The 19,619-nt window shown below is 56.9% G+C and overlaps 1 protein-coding gene across 1 annotated transcript in view; it reads left to right on the forward strand.

The window, feature by feature from the left end:
* LOC110544412 (high mobility group protein B1) overlaps window positions 1-18,616 on the forward strand; it is a 44,722-nt gene extending 26,106 nt beyond the window's left edge. Inside the window, exons 2-5 of the mRNA XM_060375860.1 lie at window positions 10,082-10,267; window positions 10,926-11,071; window positions 13,260-13,434; window positions 18,190-18,616. Coding sequence (XP_060231843.1) covers window positions 10,082-10,267; window positions 10,926-11,071; window positions 13,260-13,434; window positions 18,190-18,366 — 684 coding nt within the window. The 3' untranslated portion in view covers window positions 18,367-18,616. The remainder of the gene's footprint in view (window positions 1-10,081; window positions 10,268-10,925; window positions 11,072-13,259; window positions 13,435-18,189) is intronic.
* Window positions 18,617-19,619: the final 1,003 nt, after the last annotated feature.

The raw sequence follows: 19,619 nt of genomic DNA on the forward strand, positions 1-19,619 counted from the left end.
ATCAGTGACTAAAGCGGGACCCGGCGCCCCCTGCTGGCGAGCGCACACACGTGCAGTCAGAGCCCCGTGCACACATGATCAGTGACTAGAGTGAGACCCGGCGCCCTGTGCTGGCGAGCGCACACACACGTGCAGCCACAGCCCCGTGCACACATGATCAGTGACTAGAGCGAGCCCCGGCGCCCTGTGCTGGCAGGCGCACATACGTGCAGTCAGAGCCCAGTGCACACATGATCAGTGACTAGAGCGAGACCCGGCGCCCCCTGCTGGCGAGCGCACATACGTGCAGTCAGAGCGCCATGCACACACGTGACTAGAGCGGGATCCAGCGCCCCCTGCTGGCGAGCGCACATACGTGCACAGGCCACATGTCACGGACATGTCCTCTGTGTCCTCCCCGCGCCTGCCCGCCGTCGCACGGCACCCCAGGGCACGCCAGGCGTCACGGCTCTGTGTGTGTGTGTGAGCGCGTGTGCGCCTGTACGAATGCACGTGTACCTGTGTGCACGTATATGAACCTATGTGCGTGTGCGTACATGCGTGTTCATATGTGAGCGTATATGTGAACGCACACGCGCAGAGATCCATGGATGTGTGTATACACACATCCATATATGTAAACGTGTCTATACGTATGTACATATGTGTGTATGTATGTGCTTATATAGCTACGTATATACGTGTATGTATGTATGTATATACGTATGTATATTTGTGTATGTGTATATATGTATACATATGTGTGTATATACATGTATATATTTACACACGCGTATGTACATATGTGTATACATGTATATAAGTGTCTGTATGTATATACGTGTATATATTTACACACGTGTATGTACATATGTGTATACATGTATATAAGTGTATGTATGTATATATACGTGTATATATTTACACACGTGTATGTACATATGTGTATACATGTATGTAAGTGTATGTATGTATATATACATGTATATATTTACACACGTGTATGTACATATGTGTATACATGTATATAAGTGTATGTATGTATATATACATGTATATATTTACACACGTGTATGTACATATGTGTATACATGTATATAAGTGTCTGTATGTATATACATGTATATATTTACACACGTGTATGTATATATGTGTATACATGTATATAAGTGTATGTATGTATATATACGTGTATATATTTACACACGTGTATGTACATATGTGTATACATGTATATAAGTGTGTGTATCTATACATGTGTCTGTATATTTGCATGTATGTATACATGTACATATATACAAGTGTATGTCTGCATATATGTACGTATATACATATGTATATACATGTGTGCATGTAAACATGTACGCACATGTGTGTGCATATATACACGTATGTCTGTGTTCATACATGCATGTGTATATGCACACACATTTATCGATCTATCCATGCATACATGTATGTATACGGGCACATGTATGTGTGTGTATACACGTATGTATATTGTGTCCGCGTGTTTCCGGGATCCCTGGCGCTCTGGAGAGACTGTTCGGGCTGCGCTCACAGGCGTGTGAGGGGAGGCGGGGGGGGCTCCTCACCAGACGTGTGTGTGTGTGCGTGCGTGTGTCTGTGTGTGTGCGTGTGTGTCTGTATGTGTGTCTGTGTGTGTGCGTGTCTGTGTGTGTGTCTGTGTGTGTGTGTCTGTGTCTGTGTGTCTGTCTGTGTGTGTCTGTGTGTCTGTGTGTGTGTCTGTGTGTGTGTGTCTGTGTCTGTGTGTGTGTGTCTGTGTGTGTGTGTCTGTCTGTGTGTGTGTGTCTGTGTGTGTGTCTCTGTCTGTGTGTGCGTGTCTGTGTGTGTGTCTGTCTGTGTGTGTCTGTGTGTGTGTGTGCATGTCTGTGTGTGTCCGTGTCTGTGTGTCTGTGTGTGTGTGTGTGCGTGTGTGTGTGTGTGTGTGTCTGTGTGTGTGTCTGTGTGTGTGTCTGTGTGTGTGTGTGTGTCTGTGTGTGTGTGTGTGTGTGTGTGTGTGCTCGGCCCCCAGAGGATGAGGGCACACACCTGGGGGAGCCCACATGTGTGAGCTCGGTGTGTGTCTGTGGGGAAGCGAACTTGCAAAGCTCTGTCGGGGTGGCCCGCTCCCTGCGCGATGCATCCCACACACACACAGACACACACACACAGACACACAAAGACACACAGACACACACAGATACACAGAGAGACACACAGACACACACAAGACACACACAGACAGACACAGACACAGAGATGGACACTCACAGACAGACACACACACACACAGAGATGGACACACACACACAGATACACAGAGACAGACACATACACACACAGAGACACAGACACACACACAAGACACACATAGACAGACACACAGACGCAGAGATGGACACACATACACAAACAGAGACACACATACGGGGACAGAGACAGAGACAGACACAGACACACAGACACTCACAGACACAGACACGCGCGCACAAACACACACACAGACACAACACACACAGACACACACACAGGCACAGAGATAGATGCATACACACAAGACACACAGAGACACACAGACATACACAGACAGTCACAGACAAACACACAGAGACGGACACACAGACACACACACATAGACAGACACACACACACAGACACACAGAGACAGAGACACACAGACTCAGAGACGGACACACAGACACTAGCACACACATAGACACACACACAGACACACAGAGACAGACAGACACACACACACAGACACACACACAGAGACACACAGACGCACACAGACACACAGTCACAGACAAACACACAGAGACGGACACACATAGACACTAACACACACAGACACACACACAGACACTAGCGCACACATAGACACACACACAGAGACACACAGACGCACACAGACACACAGTCACAGACAAACACACAGAGACGGACACATAGACACTAACACACACATAGACAGACACACACACAGACACTAGCGCACACATAGACACACACAGACACAGAGACACACAGACTCACACAGACACATACAGACACACACAGACAGAGACAGACAGACACACACACACAGACACACACAGAGACAGACACACACAAGACACACAGAGACAGACAGAGAGACACAGACACATAGTCACAGACAAACATACAGAGACGGACACAGAGACACTAACACACACATAGACAGACACACACACAGACACATAGTCACAGACAAACACACAGAGGCGGACACACACACAGAGACACACGGAGACAGAGACACACAGACTCACAGACACGGACACACACAGACAGACAGACACAGACACACAGAGATGGACACACACAGAGACACACAGACTCACACAGAGACACTCACAGACACACACACACACACAGAAACACAGGCAGACAGACACAGACACACAGTCACAAACACACAGAGACACACACACAGACACACACACACCCAGACACAGAGACAGAGACACACAGACACAGACACACACAGAGACAGAGACAGACAGACACAGACACACACAGACACACAGTCACAAACACACAGAGACACACAGAGACAGAGACACACAGACTCACACAGACACATACACACACAGACAGACACACCCACACACAGACAGACACACACATACACACACAGACAGACCCACACACAGACAGACACACACACACCCAGACACAGACATACACAGACACACACAGTCACAGACAAACACACAGAGACGGACGGACACACAGACACACACAGACTCACACACACAGACTCACACAGACTCACACAGACACACACACCCAGACACAGAGACACACACACAGAGACACACACACAGACTCACACACAGACACAGAGACACACACACACAGAGACACAGTCACACACACACAGACTCACACACAGACACAGAGACACACACACACAGAGACACAGTCACACACACACAGACTCACACACAGACACAGAGACGGACACACAGACACACACAGACTCACACACACAGACACACACCCAGACACAGAGACACACACACACAGACAGAGACGGACACACACAGAGACACAGTCACACACACACAGTCACAGACAAACACACAGACTCACACACAGACACAGAGACACACACACACAGAGACACAGTCACACACACACAGACTCACACACAGACACAGAGACGGACACACAGACTCACGCACACAGACACACAGTCACAGACAAACACCCAGACACACACACAGACACAGAGACTCACACAGAGACACAGAGACGGACACACACAGAGACACAGTCACACACACAGACTCACACCCAGACACAGAGACACAGTCACACACACCCAGACTCACACCCAGACACAGAGACACACACACACAGAGACACAGTCACACACACACAGACTCACACACAGACACAGAGACGGACACACAGACACACACAGACACACACCCAGACACAGAGACACACACACAGAGACAGAGACGGACACACACAGAGACACAGTCACACACACACAGACACACAGTCACAGACAAACACACAGACACACACACAGACAGAGACAGTCACACACACACAGACTCACACACACAGACACACAGTCACAGACAAACACCCAGACACACACAGACACACATCCAGACACAGAGACACACACACACAGAGACACAGTCACACACACAGACTCACACCCAGACAGAGACACACAGACACAGAGACACAGTCACACACACACAGACTCACACCCAGACACAGAGACACACACACACACAGACACAGTCACACACACACAGACTCACACCCAGACACAGAGACGGACACACAGACACACACAGAAACACACCCAGACACAGAGACACACACACAGAGACAGAGACGGACACACACAGAGACACAGTCACACACACACAGACACACAGTCACAGACAAACACCCAGACACACACACAGAGACACAGTCACACACACACAGACTCACACACAGACACAGAGACGGACACACAGACTCACACACACAGACACACAGTCACAGACAAACACCCAGACACACACAGACACACACACAGACACAGAGACTCACACAGAGACACAGAGACGGACACACACAGAGACACAGACTCACACCCAGACACAGAGACACACACACACAGAGACACAGTCACACACACAGACTCACACCCAGACACAGAGACACACACACACAGAGACACAGTCACACACACACAGACTCACACACAGACACAGAGACGGACACACAGACACACAGACACACACACCCAGACACAGAGACACACACACAGAGACAGAGACGGACACACACAGAGACACAGTCACACACACACAGACACACAGTCACAGACAAACACACAGACACACACACAGAGACACAGTCACACACACACAGACTCACACACACAGACACACACACAGACACACACACAGACACACAGTCACAGACAAACACCCAGACACAGACACACACACAGACACAGAGACGGACACACACAGAGACACAGTCACACACACAGACTCACACCCAGACACAGAGACACACACACACAGAGACACAGTCACACACACACAGACTCACACCCAGACACAGAGACGGACACACAGACACACACAGACTCACACACACAGACTCACACCCAGACACAGAGACGGACACACAGACACACACAGACACACACCCAGACACAGAGACACACACACAGAGACAGAGACGGACACACACAGAGACACAGTCACACACACACAGACACACAGTCACAGACAAACACACAGACACACACACAGACACAGAGACACACACACAGACTCACACACAGACACAGAGACGGACACACAGACTAACGCACACAGACACACAGTCACAGACAAACACCCAGACACACACAGACACACACACAGACACAGAGACTCACACAGAGACACAGAGACGGACACACACAGAGACACAGTCACACACACAGACTCACACCCAGACACAGAGACACACACACACAGAGACACAGTCACACACACACAGACACACAGTCACAGACAAACACCCAGACACACACAGACACACACAGAGACACAGAGACACACACACACAGAGACACAGTCACACACACAGACTCACACCCAGACACAGAGACACACACACAGAGACACACACACACAGACACACACACAGACACACACACAGACACAGTCACACACACAGACTCACACCCAGACACAGTCACACACACAGACACACACACACACAGACTCACACCCAGACACAGAGACGGACACACACACACACACACACACAGACTCACACCCAGACACAGAGACGGACACACACACACACACACATAGACTCACACCCAGACACAGAGACACACACACACACACACACACACGTCCTCCCCACCCCCCTCCCCCCCATCCTCCCCCCCACCGCCCCGGGACCCCCGCGCGCGTCCTCCCCCCCCCCTCCGGGGAGGCCCCCCGCGTTCAGATTTGCGCGCTGTTTCCAGGCCTGGTGACGTGTCTCCGGCGAGGGCCAATGGGCGGCGGCCGCTGCTCCGGACAATGGGACGGCGCCGGCCAATGGGAGCACGGCGTGAGGAGGCGTCGGCCAATGGGAGGACGCGCTGGTGGGGGGGGAGGGAGGAGGGAGGAGAGGCGGAGGAGGGGAGGAGGGAGGAGGAGGGAGGAGGAGGAGGAGGAGGGGGGTTCCGGGGAACGCGCGGAGCGAGCGAGCGAGCGAGCGAGGCGAGTGAGGAGGCTGGAGACGGCCGGGACTGCTCTGTGTCTCGCTCTCTCTCTCTCTCTCTCTCTCGCTTGTGTCTCCCCCTCGAGCTCTCGGTCCTCCCCGCCCTCCCCCTTCCCCCCCAACCCGCCCTCCCCTCTCTCTCTCTCTCTCTCTCTCTCGCTCTCTCTTTTCACGTCACGGGACGGGACGCCGCGCGGACCGTGGGGGAAAAGGAGGCAGCGGCAAGCGCCCTCGCGGGGCCCGGTGAGTGAGGGAAGGGAGCGAGCGAGCGAGCGAGGGTGGGGGGGAGGGAGGGAGGACGGAGGGAGGGAGGGAGGGAGGGGGGAGGGCGGGAATCGCCCTCCCCCTCCCTCCCTCCCTCCCCACGGGCTTTTCTCTCTCAATCTCTCTCTCTCTCTCTCTCTCTCAGACACACAAAGGCGGGTGAGGAGAGGGGGGGACGGCGGGGGGAGGGCTGCGCGTCCCCCCCACTCCCTCCCCCTTCCCGCCCTCCCCTCCCTCAGGGTCTCCTTTGAGGGGGAGGGAAGAGGGGGGAGGGGGGTCCCTGAGGCGATGGTTCGTTCGAGGGGAGGAGGGCTGGGGAGGGGGAGGGGGCTGTGGGGGGGACAGAGAGAGAGAGAGGGGAGGGAGGGAGGACGACGCGGGGGGAACATGGCCGACTCCATGTTGACGAGAAACAAGGCGGTTCTGAGGGGGGGAGGGCGGGGAAGGGGGGAGGACGCGGTTCTGAGGTAACTTTTGGGTCGTTTTTTCCCCCTCTCTCTCGCTCTAGCTCGCTCTCTCTGTCTCTCTCTCTCTCTCTCTAGAGCTCGCTCTCTCAGGCGCCCGCTCGCCCGCGTGCGTGCGTGCGTGCGCGCGCCGTGTGGCTCTGTGTGTGTGTGTGTCTGTGTGTGTGAGGAGAAGCGCGGGCGCGCGGGGGACGACGGGATGCGGAGGGAGGGAGGGCGGGGCGGGCGGAGAGGCCTCCCGCGCCTGCGCGCCCGCCCGGTCCCGCCCCTTTTCCGCCCTCAAAATGGCGGGGGCGGGCTTCCCGCGCGTGCGCGCTCCCGCTCGGCGCCCGGCCCCGCCCCTTTTCTCCCCTCAAAATGGCGGCGGCTGCCTCTCACACCCGGGGAGAAGCCGGCCCGCGCGCGCGCTCTCCCGCCCGCAAGGCTCCGCCCCTTCCCTCCTCTCAAAATGGCGGCGGCTACTACCTCCGCACTTTGAGTCCTCTCCGGCTCCGCCCACTTCCCCCTCCCTGTTCCCGCCCTCTGCCTCAAAATGGCTGCGGCTCCTCTGTTAATGAGGGCCTGGCTCCGCCTTCTGTCCCTCCCTCGCCCCGCCCCCTGCCTCAAAATGGCTGCGGGTCTCTTGCGGCGCGCTCGCTTGGCTCCGCCCTCGCCCCGCCCCTCCCTCGCTCCGCCCCCTTCCTCAAAATGGCGGCGGCTCCTCCCGGAAGAGGCGCGCGCGCACAAAGGGAGGCCGCCATGTTGGCGGGAAGGAGACGCGGGGCCGCCATTCCGCCTCTCCCTCCTCCCCTGCGTCTCCCCGGGAGCGAGCGCGGTGCACAGAATGGGGGGGACGGGCCGCACGTGGCGGCCCGTCGGGGTGTCCCCCCTCCTCCTCCCCCCATAGAGGGGGAGGGCGGGAATCCCCCTGCGCATGCGCGCGCGCTTCCGGGGACACCCCGACTCTGCCCCCCGGGGTCCCCGGATTGGGGAGAGAGAGCAGGAGGCTTGGGTCCTTCTCCTCTTTTGGGGGGGATGGGGGTGTCCCCCCTTCTTCCCTCCTCCCCTCCCTCCTCCTACCCTCCCCCTGGAATAGACTCCTTCAAGGAGGGGGATCAGGGTTGGCCAAAGTTGGGGTGTCTCCTCTTCTGCCCTCCCTCCTCATCCCCCTGCTTCCCTCCCCCAACCCTCCTCTCCTCCCTCCTCCTTCCCTCCCCCCGTTGGGGTTCCCTCCCTCCTCCTTCCCTCCCCTCCCTCCTCCTCCTCCTCTCTCCCCTCCTCCCCTCCCCCCTGGAATAGACTCACTCAAGGGGGGAATCAGGGTTGGCCAAAGTCGGGGTGTCCCCTCAAGTTGGGGTGTCCCCATCCCTCCCCCTCCTGCCCTCTCTCCTCTTCTCCCCCTCCTTCCTTCCTCCCTCCCTCCTTCCCTCCCCCATCCCTCCTCCCCTCCCCCCTGGAATAGACTCACTCAAGGAGGGGATCAGGGTTGGCCAAAGTCGGGGTGTCCCCTCAAGTTGGGGTGACCCCAGGTTTTGGGGGAGAGAGTCTCCTTCAGGGGTCCCCCGTCTTTCCCTCCCCCTCCCCTCCCCCTGAAGGCTCACCCTCACTCAGGGGGGCGATCAGAGTTGGCCAAAGTTGGGGTGTCCCCTGACATAAGTTGGGGTGCCCCTCTCCTTCCTCCCACTCCTCCTTCCCCTCCCCCCAAGCTCACACTCGCCCAGTCTCTAACGGAATGCGGTGGGGGGAGGGCTGTTTTGGTGTCCCCCCGTGGGCGGAGCGGGGGTGTCCCGTGGCCTGCACTTTTGGGGTGACCCCCAGGACCTCTAGTGGGGGCTGTGGGTCCTGCCCTCTGTGCCCCGTCCTGGGGGTCAGCCCCTTCCTTGTAGGGATGGGCCAGGGCTTTTGGGGGGACCCTGGGATTGGGGGTGCCCGGGCCTGCGTTTTTGGGGTGACACCCAAAACCTTTGGCGCATGTGCCTCGCGTGCCCCATCCTGGGGTTCAGCCCTTTGTTGGGAATGGGCTGAGGCTTCTTTCTGGGGACCCAGAGGCCTTGTGAACCCCCCAAATTTGGGGGTACCGGGCCTGCATTTTGGGGGGACACCCAGGACCTTTAGTGGTTGTGCTTTGGCGTGTGTGTTTTCTCTCCCCATGCCTCGTTCTGGGGTTCAACTGCCTTTTAGGAATTAGCTGGGGCTTTTTCTGGGGGCCCTGAGGACCCCTAAAATTTGGGGGTGCATGGGCCTGCGCTTTTGGGGGTGACACCCAGATCCTTGGGCGCTTGGGCCTCGCGTTCCCCGTCCTGGGCTTTAGCCCCTTCTTTGTAGGAATCAGCTGAGGCCTTTTCCTGGGGACCCTGAGGCCTTGTGAACCCCCAAATTTTGGGTGTGCCCGGGCGGGCGCTTTTTGGGGTGACACTTGTGTCCTTTGGCCTCATGTACCCCATCTTGGGGTTCAGCAGCAATCACTTAGGCTCTTTTCTGTGGACCCCGAGGTCTTGTGGGGTCCCCCAAATTTGGGGGTGCATGGGCCCATGCTTTTTGGGGTGATACCCCGGACCTTCAGCATCGGTTCCCCCACTCACCCCATCCCGTGGGGGGAGGGCACGACTCTGGAGGGTTTTGGGGGGCTCTGACCTCCTCCCTCCTCCCCCCAGACCAGCAGCTTGAACCATGGGCAAGGGGGACCCCAAAAACCTCGGGGGAAGATGTCGTCGTATGCCTTCTTCGTGCAGACCTGCCGGGAGGAACACAAGAAGAAGCATCCAGACGCCTCGGTCAACTTTTCAGAGTTCTCCAAGAAATGCTCGGAGAGGTGGAAGGTGAGGGGGGGACCCCGATTTCGGGGGCCCTGGGGTTTGGGGGGACCCCCATTGGATCCCTTCCCGGGGTCCCCATCCCATTGCCACAGCCTCCCCGCCGATCAGGAGGGCGTAGGGGCGACCCTGGAGGCTGGGCTGGGGTGGGGTATGATTTTGGGGGGCCCTGGAGTTTTGGGGGACCCCCATTGGACCCCCTCCTTGGGGTCCCCATCATCTCAGCATCCTCGCCCAGGAGGAGGAGGGCGTAGGGGCATCCCTGGAGGCTGGGCTGGGGTGGGGTATGATTTTGGGGGGCCCCCAGTGTTTGGGGGGCCCCAGTGTTTGGGGGACCCCCATCGCCCTCCTGCTGAACCCCTCCCTCCCTGGGGTCCCCATCCCATCGCTTCAGCCTCCCCGCCCAGGAGGATGAGGGCTTAGGGGCATCCATGGAAGCGGGGCTGGGGTGGGGTGCGATTTTGGGGGCCCTGGAGTTTTGGGGGACCCAGAGGTTTTGGGGGACCCCCACCAGACCCCTCCCCGGGGTCCCCATCCCATCGCCTCAGCCTCCCCGCCGCTCAGGAGGGCGTAGGGGTGACCCTGGAGGCTGGGGCTGGGCTGGGCTGGGGTTGGCTGGGCTGGGGTGTGATTTTGGGGGTCCCCCTGTCCCCCCACTTTGCAGACCATGTCCGCCAAGGAGAAGGGGAAGTTTGAGGACATGGCCAAGGCCGACAAGGCCCGCTACGAGCGGGAGATGAAGTCCTACATCCCCCCCAAGGGCGAACCCAAGAAGAAGTTCAAGGACCCCAACGCCCCCAAGAGGCCCCCGTGAGTGCCCGGCTTTTGGGGGCCGGGGGGTGGGGGACCCCTTTCTGGTACCCTGTGTCGCTTCCCGGGACTCTCAGGGATATTGGGGGGCTCCAGGCCTGGGTCCCCCTTTCTCTACCCTGTGTCACTGGGACCCTCTGGCTTTTGGGGGGCTCAAGGCCTGGGTCCCCCTTTCTCTACCCTGTGTCACTGGGATCCTCTAGTTATTGGGGGGCCGAGGTGTGGGTCCCCTTTTTCTGTGTCCCTTACTGGGACTCTCAGGCCTCTGGTTATTGGGGGGCTCGGGCTTGGGTCCCCCTTTTCTGGACACTATCACTGGGACCCTCTGGCTTTTGGGGGTCTCTGGCATGGGTCCCCCTTTCTCTGGACACTATCACTGGGACCCTCTGGCTTTAGGGGGGCTTGTGGCGTGGGTCCCCTCTTTCTGTGTCCCTTACTGCGACTCTCAGGCCTCTGGTTATTGGGGGGCTCGGGCTTGGGTCCCCCTTTTCTGGACACTATCACTGGGACCCTCTGGCTTTTGGGGGTCTCTGGCATGGGTCCCCCTTTCTCTGGACACTATCACTGGGACCCTCTGGCTTTTGGGGGGCTTGTGGCGTGGGTCCCCTCTTTCTGTGTCCCTTACCGGACTCTCAGGCCCCTGGTTATTGGGGGACTTGGGTCCCCCTTTTTCTGGACACTATGTCACTGGGACGCTCCGATTTTTTAGGGGTTTGGGGTGCGGGTCCCCCTTTTTCTGGACACTGTCACTGGGACCCTCTGTTTTTGGGGGGCTCGAGGCATGGGTCCCCCTTTTGGACACTATCACTGGGACCCTCTGGTTATGGGGGTGCCCTTTTGTGGACACCGTGTCACTGGGAGCCCCCTGGCTTTTGGGGGGCTCGTGGCGTGGGTCCCCTTTTTCCATGCTGTGACCCTTACTGGGACTCTCAGGCCTCTGGTTATTGGGGGGCTTGAGGCTTAGGTCCCCCTTTTTCCACACTTGCGTCACTGCAACCCTCCGGCTTTTGGGGCGCTCAGAGGGGTCCCCCATTTTTGGTTCACCATGTCACTGGGACCCTCCGGCTTTTGGGGGCTTGAGGCATGGGTCCCCCCTTTTTTTACACACTATGTCACTGGGACCCTCCGGCTTTTGGGGGCTCCAGGCCTGGGTCCCCCTTTCTCTACCCTGTGTCAATGGACTCTCGGGCTTTTGGGGAGCCCTCCCCAAAAACAGAGGGTCCAGTGACAGTGTCCAGAAAAAGGGGGACCCTCTGTTTTTGGGGAGGGCTCGAGGTGTGGGTCCCCCTTTTTGGACACTGTCACTGGTACTCTCTGGCTTTTGGGGGGCTTGGGGCGTGGGTCCCCTCTTTCTGTGTCCCTTACTGGGACTCTCAGGCCTCTGGTTATTGGGGGGCTTGAGGCTTAGGTCCCCCTTTTTCTGGACACTGTGTCACTGAGACCTCTGGCTTTTGGGGGCTCCAGGCGTGGGTCCCCCTTTTTCTGGACACTGTCACTGGGACCCTCTAGTTCTTGGGGGGTTGAGGCGTGGGTCCCCTCTTTCTGTGTCCCTTACTGGGACTCTCAGGCCTCTGGTTATTGGGGGGCTTGAGGCTTAGGTCCCCCCTTTTTCTGGACACTGTGTCACTGAGACCTCTGGTTTTGGGGGGCTCCAGGCGTGGGTCCCCCCTTTTCTGGACACTGTCACTGGGACCCTCTAGTTCTTGGGGGCTTGGGGCGTGGGTCCCCTCTTTCTGTGTCCCTTACTGGGACTCTCAGGCCTCTGAGTTATTGGGGGGCTTGAGGCTTAGGTCCCCCCTTTTTCTGGACACTGTGTCACTGAGACCTCTGGTTTTGGGGGGCTCCAGGCGTGGGTCCCCCCTTTTTCTGGACACTGTCACTGGGACCCTCTAGTTCTTGGGGGCTTGGGGCGTGGGTCCCCTCTTTCTGTGTCCCTTACTGGGACTCTCAGGCCCCTGGTATTTGGGGGGCTCCAGGCGTGGGTCCCCCCTTTTTCCACGCTGTGTCACTGGGACCCTCCGGCTTTTGGGGGCTCCCGGCCTGGGTCCCCCTTTTTCTCTGTCCCTCACCGCGTCCCTCCGGCGTGGACGCTGTGTCCCTGGTGATCGGGGGGGCTCGTCGCGTGGGTCCCCCTCTTCCTGGCACCCCCAGATCCTGACCTCTGACCCCCCCGCCCCCCACCCCCCAGCTCGGCCTTCTTCCTCTTCTGCTCCGAGTACCGCCCCAAGATCAAGGGCGAGCACCCGGGCCTGTCCATCGGCGACGTGGCCAAGAAGCTGGGGGAGATGTGGAACAACACAGCCGCCGACGACAAGCAGCCGTACGAGAAGAAGGCGGCCAAGCTGAAGGAGAAGTACGAGAAGGTGAGCCGGGGGCCGCCTCCCCGTCCTCCCCGCCCTCCCCCCGTCCTCCCCCCGTCCTCCCGCGTCCTCCCGCAGCCTTCTCCGTCTCCCTCTGTTCTTCTCCATCCTCCTGCTTCCTCCTCCATCCGTCCCTGTCCGTCCTCCTCCATCTCCCTCCATCCCTCTGCGTCCTCCCCCGTCCTCCTCCACCCCTCTCCGTCCTCCTCCATCCTCCTCCATCTTCCTCTATTCTTCTCCATCTCCCTCCATCCTCCTCCATCCCTCTGCATCCTTCTCCATCCATCTCCATCCATCCCTCTCCGTCCTCTTCGTCCTCCCCATCCTCCTCCGTCCTCCCCATCCTCCTCCATCCCTCTCCGTCCTCCCCCATCCTCCTCCATCCCTCTCCGACCTCCCCCATCCCTCTCCGTCCTCCTCCATCCCTCTCCGTCCTCCTCCATCTTCCTTCATCCTTCTCCATCTCCCTGATCTCCCTCCATTCCTCCCCATCTCCCTCCATCCTCCCCATCATCCTCCATCCCTCAGTCTCCCTCCGTCCCTCTTCATCTCATTCCCCTCTATCCCTCTCCATCTCTCTCCATCTCTCTCCATCCTCCCATCTCCATCTCCCTCCATCCTCCTCAATCTCCCACTATTTCCCTTCCTCCTCCTCCATCCCTTTCCATCCCTCTTCATCTCCCTCCTCCAGCCCTCCCCGTCTTCCTTCATCCCTCTCCATCCCCCATTTCCCTCCATCCTCCTCCATCTCTCTATCCCTCACCATCTCCCTCCATTTCTCTCCATCCTCCTTCATCCCTCCCCATCTCCCTCCATCCCTCCCCATCTCCCTCCATCCCTCTCCATCTCCCTCCATCCCTCCCCATCTCTCTCCATCCCTCCCCATCTCCCTCCATCCCTCCCCATCTCCCTCCATCCCTCTCCATCTCCCTCCATCCCTCCCCATCTCCCTCCATCCCTCTCCATCTCCCTCCATCCCTCCCCATCTCCCTCCATCCCTCCCCATCTCCCTCCATCCCTCCCCATCTCTCTCCATCCCTCCCCATCTCCCTCCATCCCTCCCCATCCCCCTCCGTCTCCCTTCATTCCTCTCCATCCTCCGTCCATCTCTCACTCCATCCCTCCCCATCTCCCTTCATCCCTCCCCATCCATCTCCATCTCATTCCCTCAGTTTCCCTCCATCTCCTCCATCCCACCCCATTTCCCTCCATCTCCCTCCATCTCCATCCTTCTCCATCTTGCTCAGTTCCTCTCCTCCCTCTCTCCCTTCATCTCTCCCCATCTCCCTCCATCCCTCTCATTTCCCTCTATCCCTCTTCATCTCCCTCCATCCCTCCCCATCACCTTCCTCCCTCCATCCCTCGGTCTTCCTCCATCCCTCTCCATCTCCCTCACAATCTCCCTCCATTCCTCTCTATCTCTCTCCATCTCTCTCCATCCCTTAGTCTCTCTCTCCATCCCTCTCCATCACCCTCCATCTCTCTCTATCCCTTCTCATCTCCCTCCATCCCGCTCCATCTTCCTCCATCCCTTTCCATCCCGCTCCATCCCTCTATCCCTCACAATCTTCCTCCATCCCTCTATCCCTCACAATCTCTCTCCATCCTCCTTCATCCCTCTCCATCTCCCTCACAATCTTCCTTTATCCCTCTCCATCTTCCTTTATTCCTCTCCATCCCTCTCCATCTCCATCCATCACTCTTCATCCCTCTCCATCCCTCCTGATCCCTCTCCATCTCCCTCCCTCCCTCACAATCTCCCTCCATTCCACTTTATCACCCTCCATCTTCCTCATCCCTCTCCATCTCCCTCCGTCTCTCTCCATTTCTCTCCATCCCTCCCCATCTCCCTGTATTCCTTTCCATCCCTCTCCATGCATCTCCATCTCATTCCCCTCAGTCTCCCTCAATCTCCCTCCATCCCTCTCCATCTCCCTCCATCCCTCCCCATCTCCCTCCATCCCTCCCCATCTCCCTCCATCCCTCTCCATCTCCCTCTATACCTCCCCATCTCCCTCCATCCCTCCCCATCTCCCTCTATACCTCCCCATCCTTCTCCATCCCCATCCATCCTCCATCTCATTCCCCTCCATCCTCCTCCATCCCTCTCCATCCCATCCCTCCTCCATCTCATTCCCCTCCATCCCTCTCCATCTCTCTCCATCCCTCAATCTCCCTCCATCTCCCTCTATCCCTCTCCATCTCCCTCCATCCCTCTCCGTCTCTCTCCATCCTTCTCCATCTCGCTCAATTCCTCCCTGTCTCCCACCATCCCCCTCCATCTCCCTCTATCCCTCCCCATCTCCCTCTATCCCTCCCCATCCTTCTCCATCCCCATCCATCCTCCATCTCATTCCCCTCCATCCTCCTCCATCCCTCTCCATCCCCATCCATCCTCCATCTCATTCCCCTCCATCCCTCTCCATCTCTCTCCATCCCTCAATCTCCCTCCATCTCCATCCATCTCCCTCCATCCCTCTCAATCCCACCATTTCCCTCCATCCCTTTCCATCACCCTCCATCTCTCTATCCCTCCCCATCTCCCTCCATTTCTCCCCATCTCCCTTCATTCCTCTGTCTCCTTCCATCCCGCTCCATCTCCCTCCATCCCTCTCAATCTGCCTCCATCTCTTTCCATCCTCTCCATCCCTCTCATTTCTCTCCATCCTTCATCTCCCTCCATCCCTCCCCATCTCCCTCCATCCCTCTCTATACCTCCCCATCCTTCTCCATCTCCCTTCATCCCTCCCCATCTCCCTCCATCCCTCTCCATCTCCCTTCATCCCTCTCCATCTCCCTCCATCCCTCCCCATCCTCCTCCATCCCTCCCCATCTCCCTCCATCCCTCCCCATCTCCCTCCATCTCCCTTCATCCCTTCCCATCTCCCTCCATCCCTCTCCATCCCCATCCATCCTCCATCTCATTCCCCTCCATCCCGCTCCATCCCTCTCAATCTGCCTCCATCTCTTTCCATCCTCTCCATCCCTCTCATTTCTCTCCATCCTTCATCTCCCTCCATCCCTCTCCATCCTCCTCCATCTCTCTCCATCCCTCTCCATCTCCCTCCATCCCTCTCTATACCTCCCCATCCTTCTCCATCCCTCTCCTTCTCTCTCCATCCCTCTCCATGTCCCCTCATCCTTCTCTATCTCCCTCCATCCCTCCCAACCTCCCTCCATCCTTCTCCATCCCTGTCAATCTGCCTCCATCTCCCTCCATCCTCTCCATCCCTCTCATTTCTCTCCATCCTTCTTCAGCTCCCTCCATCCCTCCCCATCCTCCTCCATCCCTCTCCATCCTTCTCCCTCCATTTCCCTCCTTCTCCCTCCATTTCCCTCCTTCTCCCTCCATCCCTCTCCATCCTCCTCCATCCCTCTCCATCCTTCTCCCTCCATTTCCCTCCTTCTCCCTCCATCCCTCTCCATCTCTCTCCATCCCTCTCCGTCTCTCTCCATCCCTCTCCATCTCTCTCCATCTCCCTCCATCCCTCCCCATCCTCCTCCATCCCTCTCCATCCTTCTCCCTCCATTTCCCTCCTTCTCCCTCCATCCCCCTCCATCCCTCTCCATCCTCCTCCATCCCTCTCCATCCTTCTCCCTCCATCCCTCTCCATCCTTCTCCCTCCATCCCTCTCCATCCTTCTCCCTCCATTTCCCTCCTTCTCCCTCCATCCCTCTCCATCTCTCTCCATCTCTCTCCATCCCTCTCCATCCCTCTCCATCCCTCTCCATCTCTCTCCATCTCCCTCCATCCCTCCCCATCCTCCTCCATCCCTCTCCATCCTTCTCCCTCCATTTCCCTCCTTCTCCCTCCATCCCTCTCCATCCTTCTCCCTCCATTTCCCTCCTTCTCCCTCCATCCCTCTCCATCTCTCTCCATCTCTCTCCATCCCTCTCCATCCCTCTCCATCTCTCTCCATCCCTCTCCATCCCTCTCCATCTCTCTCCATCCCTCTCCATCCCTCTCCATCTCCCTCCATCCCTCCCCATCCTCCTCCATCCCTCTCCATCCTTCTCCCTCCATTTCCCTCCTTCTCCCTCCATCCCTCTCCATCCCTCTCCATCCCTCTCCATCTCCCTCCATCCCTCCCCATCCTCCTCCATCCCTCTCCATCCTTCTCCCTCCATTTCCCTCCTTCTCCCTCCATCCCTCTCCATCCTTCTCCCTCCATTTCCCTCCTTCTCCCTCCATCCCTCTCCATCTCTCTCCATCTCCCTCCATCCCTCTCCATCTCTCTCCATCTCTCTCCATCCCTCTCCATCCCTCTCCATCTCTCTCCATCCCTCTCCATCCCTCTCCATCTCCCTCCATCCCTCCCCATCCTCCTCCATCCCTCTCCATCCTTCTCCCTCCATTTCCCTCCTTCTCCCTCCATCCCTCTCCATCCTTCTCCCTCCATTTCCCTCCTTCTCCCTCCATCCCTCTCCATCTCTCTCCATCTCCCTCCATCCCTCTCCATCTCTCTCCATCCCTCTCCATCCCTCTCCATCTCCCTCCATCCCTCTCCATCTCTCTCCATCCCCCTCCATCCCTCCCCATCCCCCTCCATCCCTCTCCATCCCTCTCCATCTCTCTCCATCCCTCTCCATCCCTCCCCATCCTCCTCCATCCCTCTCCATCCTTCTCCCTCCATTTCCCTCCTTCTCCCTCCATCCCTCTCCATCTCTCTCCATCTCCCTCCATCCCTCCCCATCCCCCTCCATCCCTCCCCCCATCCCTCCCCATCAATCACCCTCCTCGCCTCCTCGCCCCCGCAGGACATCGCCGCCTACAGAGCTAAAGGCAAGCCGGACGCCGCCAAGAAGGGGGTCGTGAAGGCCGAGAAGAGCAAGAAGAAGAAGGAGGAGGAGGACGACGAAGAGGAGGAGGAGGACGAGGAGGAAGAAGAGGAGGAGGAGGACGAGGAGGAGGAGGAGGACGACGATGACGAATAATAAGTCGGTTCCGGCGCAGTTTTCATTCTCGTTTTATTAATTTTTGGTTTTCGTTGTTTTCGGGTTTTTTTTTTTTTTGTTCTGTTTTACTTTTTTTTTTTTCCTCTCGTCTATAAAAGCATTTAACCCCCCCTTGTACACAGCTCACTTCACTCCTTTGAAAGAAAGACAAAAAAGACAAACAAACAAACAAACAAACAAAAAATCGGGAACGTCCAGGCCACGTAAGAAAGATTCGTTTTTAACCAATTGTACAGTGTATTTTTTTTTCTTTTTTCTCCTTTTTTTTTCATCTTTTCTCGTCCAGCGAACACGCTACCGAATTCGTCTCTCCGAGGCGGGGCCCCGTCCCGGCGGTTAATTCTCTTTATTTTATTTTATTTCATTTTTTTTTTTTTTTTTTTTTTTTTTTTTAATTTTTAGTTTTTTCTCGGTCTGTTCGGTGGCCACTAACCTCGCCGGGGCCGGTCTTGGGGGTTGGAGAAAAACGGGCGCGGGGGGATGGATTGCCAGCAGGTCGTGGGGGACGGTAGGGTTTTGGGGTGTTGGTTTTTTTTTTTGGTTATTTGGTTATTTTTTTCCCCCACCCTCTATCGTTTTGATTTTGCTTTTTTGTTTTCGTTGGTCCTCCTCCTCCTCCTCCTCCTCCTCCTCCAGCTTCTACGAACATCCTCCCCCTTTCTCCCCCCCCGTCCGTCGTCCCCCGCCCCGTCCACACCACCCTGTAACCGCAGAGAAGGAGAGAGAGATAGAGAGAGGAGGGGAAAGAGAGAGAGAGAGAGAGAAAAAAAACCAACCGCGGCCGTTGTGTTGACATCCTGAATGCTTCTCAGTAAATACAATTTTTTTTTTTTTTTTAAACTCCGGGTCCTGTCTTCTCTGCCGCCTTCTCCGCGAGTTCGAGGTCAGCCCCGGGTGGGTCGGGTCCGGGTCGGGATCGGGTTCTTCCTTTGGGGCCCGTGATGCATCGGGGAACAAACGCATTCGGTGCCTTTTCTTTTCTCTTTTTCTCTCTCTCTAAAACCCAAACCCAGAAAATGGCTTTAGGCCCGTCGAAACCCGGTCGTCAGGGCGGGGAGCGGTTTGGCCATTTTTGTGGGTTGGTTTGTTTATTATTTTTATTTTATTTTATTTTTTTTGCAGTTTGTTTGGTTTGGTTTTGGTGTGTTGGTTTTGGTTTGTTTCTTTTGGTTTTGGTTTGTTTCTTTTGGTTTGTTGGTTTTGGTTTGGTTTTGGTTTGTTTGGTTTGATTT

Source organism: Meriones unguiculatus, assembly GCF_030254825.1.
Source record: "Meriones unguiculatus strain TT.TT164.6M chromosome 13 unlocalized genomic scaffold, Bangor_MerUng_6.1 Chr13_unordered_Contig_2907, whole genome shotgun sequence".
NCBI classification, from domain to species: Eukaryota; Metazoa; Chordata; class Mammalia; order Rodentia; family Muridae; genus Meriones; species Meriones unguiculatus.